This window comes from Lipotes vexillifer, unplaced genomic scaffold, assembly GCF_000442215.2.
Source record: "Lipotes vexillifer unplaced genomic scaffold, Lipotes_vexillifer_v1.1 scaffold1752, whole genome shotgun sequence".
In the NCBI taxonomy this organism is placed as follows: Eukaryota; Metazoa; Chordata; class Mammalia; order Artiodactyla; family Lipotidae; genus Lipotes; species Lipotes vexillifer.
The window spans coordinates 186,577-194,210 of NW_006769341.1; the positions used below are offsets into that span (position 1 = coordinate 186,577).

General features: G+C 42.1%; 1 protein-coding gene across 1 annotated transcript; it reads right to left on the bottom strand.

The window, feature by feature from the left end:
• Positions 1–364: 364 nt before the first annotated feature.
• BEX4 (brain expressed X-linked 4) lies at positions 365–1,824 on the bottom strand. The gene is made up of 3 exons (XM_007445578.1): positions 1,776–1,824; positions 1,292–1,369; positions 365–956 (listed from the first exon to the last, which is right to left on the bottom strand). The coding sequence occupies exon 3, from the start codon at positions 949–951 to the stop codon at positions 589–591; it is 363 nt and encodes a 120-aa protein (XP_007445640.1). The 5' UTR covers positions 952–956; positions 1,292–1,369; positions 1,776–1,824; the 3' UTR covers positions 365–588.
• Between the last annotated feature and the right edge of the window lie 5,810 nt (positions 1,825–7,634).

A 7,634-nucleotide genomic window follows, 5' to 3' on the forward strand; every position in this document is an offset into this window, starting at 1 on the left:
CATGCCGCGGAGCGGCTGGCGCCATGAGCCATGGCCGCTGAGCCTGCGCGTCCAGAGCCTGTGCTCCACAATGGGAGAGGCCACAGCAGTGAGAAGCCACAGCAGTGAGAGGCCTGCTTACTGCAAAAAAAAAAAAAAAGCTCCCCCATCAAGGTATTTTTATGCAGATGGTGGACTCACACTCCTTGAAAAACAGTACGACATACATTCTTAAAATATCAGATACTGAATTATGAATACGATCCTTTCTGGTTGGTTGAGGACAAGAAAAAATAGTCAAAGACAATTGAGATTTTGAGTCCAGGGATCTAGGAGAGGAAAGGTAACATTAACAAAAAATAAAGACTCGTGTGTCACAGGAAGATTGCTTTGTAAACTGCTTTATTAATTTTGTATTATGAAAAGAATAATTTTCCTATAACTGGATGAAATTGCCCTGCTGACAGAAAGTTTTACAGAGACAAAGCAATATTCAATTAGAAACTGGTAAGTGGAAACAGCAAAAGGTTTACAGAAAAAGTAAATCAGAAAATCTACAAGCATGTAGAGCAGAAGCCACATTACTGACCTCAGGGATAATCTTAGGATTCAAGGTATAAGGCAAAACTCATAATGACTGTCAGGTTCAGGAGTTTGGTAGCGCAAATGATGCCTCATTTGCTGCTTCTTAGTCTTTCTCCTGATTTCCATCATCTGCCCTACGTGCTTTTCTACATCATCCCCCACTTCATTGTGATCAATATGCCTGCTGGGTATGGCCCATCGAAAGTTAGGGACAAGTCGTCTAATCCGTCCCAGCCTGACATTTCCTCCAGGCTTCTGGCCTCTACCCCCTCCTAAATCGCGAGATTCCTCTCCATTCTGCAAAGGGGCCTGGTCCCCGCCTTCCTTTTCCTGTTGGGTAATTTCCATGTTGAGATTTTTTACTGCTTGTTTCTCTTTGGACGCCATTGCTCCTAGAAGACAAAAGACAAGAGAATGGACTATCTTCTGGGTGGACTGATCAGCACCGAGGACAGAGGCCCTACTAAGCACCTCTCAAGACTTCCAGCCCCGGATGTAAAGGCTCTTCAAATTTTCGTTTTCCCACCTGAGAGGCTCCTTATGCCCTCTAGGGGGCCCCCAGTCCAAGCTCTCCACCTCCCTCGCCCCAAACCCACCATTTGCCCTGCCTATCCATGCCCACGTCTCTGCAGGCAACAAAATGGAGGACGGGGTAGGGGGAAGTATTTGGGGCTTCTTAGGGCTATCCACACGTTCCCCCCACAGCCCAACTGTCCCCCGCACAGACCTGGGCCTATCCTCGCGGTCTCCTGCTCCTCCCGATTCTTGCTGCAAGTGCGCAGCCGCGACACTTCGACTCGCAGACCTGCAGAGAGTAAGGGTGGGGGAAGGGGTGCTGCTGCATCCGGACGCTCGGCCCCGCATTTCCCACCCCAGGCCACCCCCACCCAGCGTCCCCCGCTCCATCCTCAGCCGCCCCCGCGCCGACCACCATTTTCTACCCCGAGAAGAAGCGGGGCGGGGCGGGGCGGGGCGGGGCGGGGCGGGGGTGTCGGAGAAGCTCGCTGTGTTGCGAGAAGCAGGCAGCCGCCTCAGGGCCGCGCGGCCCGCCCCCGGAGAAGGCCTACCGTTTTCTGTGGCCAAACGCCAAGCCGCAGGGGGCATGGGGGCTGCGGTCTCCGCCCCGGGGCAACCGGATCCCCGGGGAGGGGTCCGCAGGCCGTGTCCGCTCGCCAACGCCACCTCTGGGGACCCTCCTCCGGGTCCCTTACCTGCTCCTCCCGCACCTCTTACTTTTGGGGGCCGCCCCCGGCCCGCACTCCCGCAGAGACCGAGAAGGCAGCGAGCGACAGCTTGGTCTACCATTAGGGAGCGGCGAGCGCCAGTCGGCGCTGGTCTTTCACGTGGGGCCTCCGTCACCGCGGGACGCCACGCCCTTGCCACGCCCTCTCCTGCCCCACGGGGTCGCGCAGAACCGGTGGTGCTCACGTTCCCCTGCACCCCGTGTCACTGTCCAAGCACCGGCTTGGGCCCCGAAGCTCTCCTTTTTTTGTGTGTTCCTGGGCCTTTCTCTAACGGCCGTAGAAGGACAGTATCTTCCCAGGGGGCCATTGGCCATTCCCACTGCTCTTCTGGGGACTTGCCTTTGCCCTCCTCTGCTCCCAGGATACACCCCTCCCCCTGCCAGAATTCAGGCGTAACATTTTAGTGGGTGCAAAACCCCTCTGTACTGAAGATAAATCGCACTTTAATGCAATATTCTAAAAAAACAAAATTAATGCAAAAATATCTATGATGAGCAAGGTGCCCCAAACACCCCACCCCCAAACTGTTGTCCTCCTTGTTACCAATGCCCACTGTTTTCTCTTTACGCAAATGCATGGTGGGGGCAACAGGAAGTGAATCAAGGAGATGGAGTTGTTTCTAATTATTCTTAACACTTTATTGTTTTGTTCCTGTTTTTGATTAAAAATTTATTCTATTTATAGTTTACATTAACTTTATTTTTTGTTATGGAAAAATTTCACACATGCAAAAATAGAATAGTATAATGAAAGGCAATGTACTCATCATCCAGTGTACACAACAACTGGAAGTGTACTGGAACAACTCATGGCCGATCTTATTTCATCTATATCCTTACCCACTTCCCACCCTTAGAGATTATTTTTGAAGCAAATCCCAGACATAATATCACTTTGTGCATAAGTATTTCAAAGTGCACATCCACAAGGACTCTTTTTTACTGACAATCATAATACCATTATCACACTTAACAATTAATCATCCATTAGTCTCATTTAATGTCCAATCCGTGTTCAAATTCCCAATTCTGTTATAGTTTCTTTTAACAGTTTGCCTGGACCAGGGTCCAAATAAAACCTGATGCCTACTGCTGCTTTCAGGATACTCTCTTTGTCTTTGGTTTTGAGAATTTGACTGTAATGTGTCTTGGTGAGTGTATCCTGCTTTAAATTTGTTGAGCTTCTTGGATGTGTGTATTTGTGACTGTCCTTAAATTTTAAAAGTTTTACCCATCATTTCTTTAAATAATCTTTCTTCTTTCTCTTTTTCTCCTTTTTCTTTTTGCTCCTCAGACTGGGTAATTTCCATAGACTTATCTTAAAGTTCCCTGATTCTTTCTGCTGCCTGTCTACAACTGATGTTGAACCTTGCTACTGAATTTCTCATTTCAGCTACTGTATTTTTCAGCTCCAGAATTTCTTTTTTTTTTTTTTATAATTTCTTCCTGATTATTGATATCACCTATTTGGCAAAACATCATTCACCTGGTTTATTTTAGTTCTTTTTCTTTACCATTTTGGTCATATTAAAGGCAGTTGATTTAAAGTCTTTTATATATATATAAATTTATTTATTTTTGGCTGCATTGGGTCTTCGTTGCTGCACACAGACTTTCTCTAGTTGGGGCAAGCAGGGGCTACTCTTGATTGAGGTGTGCAGGCTTCTCATTGCGGTGGCTTCTCTTGTGGTGGAGCACGGGCTCTAGGCACTTGGGCCTCAGTAGTTGTGGCATGCAGGGTCAGTAGTTGTGGCTCGTGGGCTCTAGAGCTCAGGCTCAGTAGTTGTGGTGCATGTGGGTGTATGGGCAGATTCTTAATCACTGCACCACCAGGGAAGCCCTGATTTACGGATTTGAGGGACAGTTTCTGTTAATTTTTTTCCTTTGAATAAGCTGTACGTTGTTTGTGTGCCTCATAATTTTTTGTTATTGAAACTGGACATTTTGAATATTACTATGTGGTGACTCTGGGAATCATATTCTTCCCTCTCCCCAAGATTTGTTGTTGCTGGCTATTGTGGTTTGTGGTTGATTGTTTGTTTAGTGATTTTTTAAAACTATGTTTGTAAAGTCTGTATTCTTTATCATGTGTGTCCATTAAAGTCTGTTGCCTAAGCTTAGTGGTCAGCTGATGTTTTGACAGTTACTTTAAATACCTGGAGTCAATAAAAGTTAAAGAAGAAGAAAAAAGAAGAAACATTGTCCCAGTCTTTGCAGATTGGTCCTTGCTGGGGAACTCATTCAGTCTTAGCCAGGCCATTTACAACTCTGCATTAGTTTTCACTTCCTACTTGCCTGAGTCTGAAGGACAGCCGAGGTGAAAGCTTTGGGTCTCCTCAGGCTTGTAAAGCACATGCCCACCTTTCCCTTTCATGCCATGTTCTCTCCTTTGGCAGCCATCTCATCTATACTTATATCTTCAATTGCTGTCCATCCACATATGATTCCTGCATTTCCCTCTCTAGCTCAGTCTCTGATCTAAATATCTTGCTGCATTCTTAACATTCCCACTTGGGTGTACAAAGGTACTGAGAAATCAGGATGGTCCATCATGTTCCCTCCAGAAAGGATCCATTACATGTTGCTCATCCCAGTTAATATCACTACCTGTCACACAGATAATCAGGTGAAACATCTGAGAATCACACTAACACCTCCCTCTATACCCCCAACCCAACTCTCAAATCTTTCATGAGTTCATCTGTTTGTTCATTCATGCATATATTCACTCATCTAGTAGAAAGAGGAATATTGCTGGCTCAAGGGAAAATGGGGATAATCACACAATCAGAGTCCTGGAGTAGGTGATCCATTGCAAGGAGAAGGGCTACCATAGGAAGATTTGTCACTACAGGGAAAGTAGGGAGCATAGGTGCTGAGGCAGGTAAATTGGTATGTTTGGTGCTGGGGGACATATAGACAATCTCTTCTGTGATAGCATTTATTTTTCCAAAGAAGCAAGAAGCCAAAAGAGCAGTTGAGACTGTTGAGGTGTGAGAGAGTGTTGAAGGTTTGTGCACAGAATAGATGTTGTGCCCCAGTGGTCTCAGATATTGAAAAAGTATACTGACTATGGAAATGTGGTAAAATTGCCTGTTAGGCTTGAGTTTTTTTCCCATATCTTACAATAGCTTTCTTTCTGCTTTGTCTCTCACAGCTCTCCCCACTTTTCCCACCAGGCTCCCACACTGGTTTTTGTCTTTTTCTGGAACAAGTCATACTCACTCCCACTTCAGAGTGTGCTGTTCCTTAGGCTAATATCAAAGGTTCTTCACACACACACTCAGCTCATTCTTATCCAAGTCTCAGCTGAAAAGTGACATCCATAGCATGGCCTTCTCTAGTGACAAAGCATGGCACAGCTCCAGGGATCATCATGTACGGTGTAGTCAAAGTAAGTGATGGTCTTTGAAGTTGTCAAACTGGGTGGCCCTGGAAATCCTTGACTGCCTTCTCCATAAATATTATTTTTGATCCCATTTCTCTTTTTTATTTTCTTCATGGCATTCTTCACCCACTGAAATTACATTAGTTATTTTTTTACTTTATGTGTATCCAAAAAAGAATGTAAACCCCATAAGGGGAAGGACCTTTCCTGTCTTAAGGACTCAGTAAACAAGTGCTGCATGTGTCAATTGTTACCTACCAGATACACCAAAATAGAAACATAATTAAAGTTGAATGGCAAAACCAATTGACATTGGAATCAGAGATCACAGTATGCAAAATATTTAAAGAAATCTTGGACATTTGCTATCCAGCAGTTCTCAAACAATAGTGAACATCAGAATCTACCAGAGAAATTATTCAAAATACAGATTCCTGAACCTCAAACTCTAGGGAAAGTTCTGGGGTAAGGTCTTAAAAGTTGCGATTTTAACAAGAGCCCAGATGATTCTTATAAAAGTGGCCTGTGCTTCATGCTTAGACCAACAAATACCTTTTAAAATGCTGTTTTCCTCATTCTCAGACATAAATCGTAGCAATATTTTCTTAGGTCAGTCTCCCAAGGCAAAAGAAATAAAAGCAAAAATAAACAAATGGGACCTAATCAAACATAAACTTTTGCACAGCAAAGGAAACCATAAACAAAATGAAAAGACAACCTACAGACTGGGAGAAAATATTTGCAAATGATGCAACCAACAAGGGATTAATTTCCAAAATATGCTAACAGCTCATATAACTCAATATCAAAACAAACAGCCCAATCAAAAAGTGGGTAGAAGACCTAAATAGACATTTCTCTAAAGAAGACATACAGATGGCCAATAGGCACATGAAAAGATGCTCAATATTGCTAATCATTAGAGAAATGCAAATCAAAACTACGAGGTATCACCTCACACTGGTTAGAATGGCCATAATCAAAAAGTCTACAAATAATAAATGCTGGAGAGGGTGTAGAGAAAAGGGAACCCTCCTACACTGTTGGTAGGAATGTAAATTGGTGCAGCCACTATGGAGAACAGTATGGAGGTTCCTTAAAAAACTAAAAATAGAGTTATCATATGATCCAGCAATCCCACTCTTGGATATATCCGGAAAAGACAAAAACTCTAATTCAAAAAGATACATGCACCCGAATATTCATAGCAGCACTATTTACAACAGTCAAGACATGGAAGCAACCTAAATGCTCATCAACAGATGAATGGATAAAGAAGATGTGATATATATATATACATATATATATGTATATATATGTGTGTGTGTGTATATATATATATATATATATATATATATATATATATATATATAATGGAATATTACTCAACCATAACACGAATGAAATAATGCCATTTGCAGCAACATGGATGGGCCTAGAGATTATCATACTAAGTGAAGTAAGTCAGACAAAGACATATATTGTGTGATATCACTTACATGTGGAATCTAAAAAAATAATACAGATGAACTTATTTACAAAACAGAAACAGACTCATAGACGTAGAAGACAAACTTATGGTTACCAAAGGGGAAAGTGGGGGAAGGGATAAATTGGGAGTATAAGATTAAAAGATGCAAACTACCATATATAAAATAGATGGAATATTACTCAACCATAACACGAATGAAATAATGCCATTTGCAGCAACATGGATGGGCCTAGAGATTATCATACTAAGTGAAGTAAGTCAGACAAAGACATATATTGTGTGATATCACTTACATGTGGAATCTAAAAAAATAATACAGATGAACTTATTTACAAAACAGAAACAGACTCATAGACGTAGAAGACAAACTTATGGTTACCAAAGGGGAAAGTGGGGGAAGGGATAAATTGGGAGTATAAGATTAAAAGATGCAAACTACCATATATAAAATAGGTAAACAACAAGGATGTACTGTATAGCACAGGGAACTATATTCAATATCTTGTAATAAACTATAATGGAAAAGAATCTGAAAAAGAATATATATATATATGTACATATATAATGGAATCACTTTGCTGTACACCTGAAACTAACACAATATTGTAAATCAACTATACTTCAATTTTAAAAATGGTGTTTTCCTAGGGTAAATTGCTTCTATACCATTAGTCTGTTACCTATTATGCAGAGTTCTATGATATCTTCAGTTTGGCTGCTGGTGTAATTACTGGGAAGCACAGTGTTCATTTAGGACCTCAGATTGCTTTTCCAGGTGGGATCTCATTTAACTCTTGGTAAACTATCAGGGTCCACTGCACCCAATTTTTGTTTTTGAGCTTTTCTTTGAGCATTTCTAAGTATTTTTAAGGATTGCTATTTTATGTTTTCTATTCTTTCTTAGAAATCTTCCTAAGAATGAGGAGAATATTATCTCTTATTTTTAA

Coding starts and splice junctions, on each gene's coding strand:
- BEX4 (XM_007445578.1), bottom strand. CDS start 951: ATGGCGTCCAAAGAGAAACAAGCAGTAAAAAATCTCAACATGGAAATT.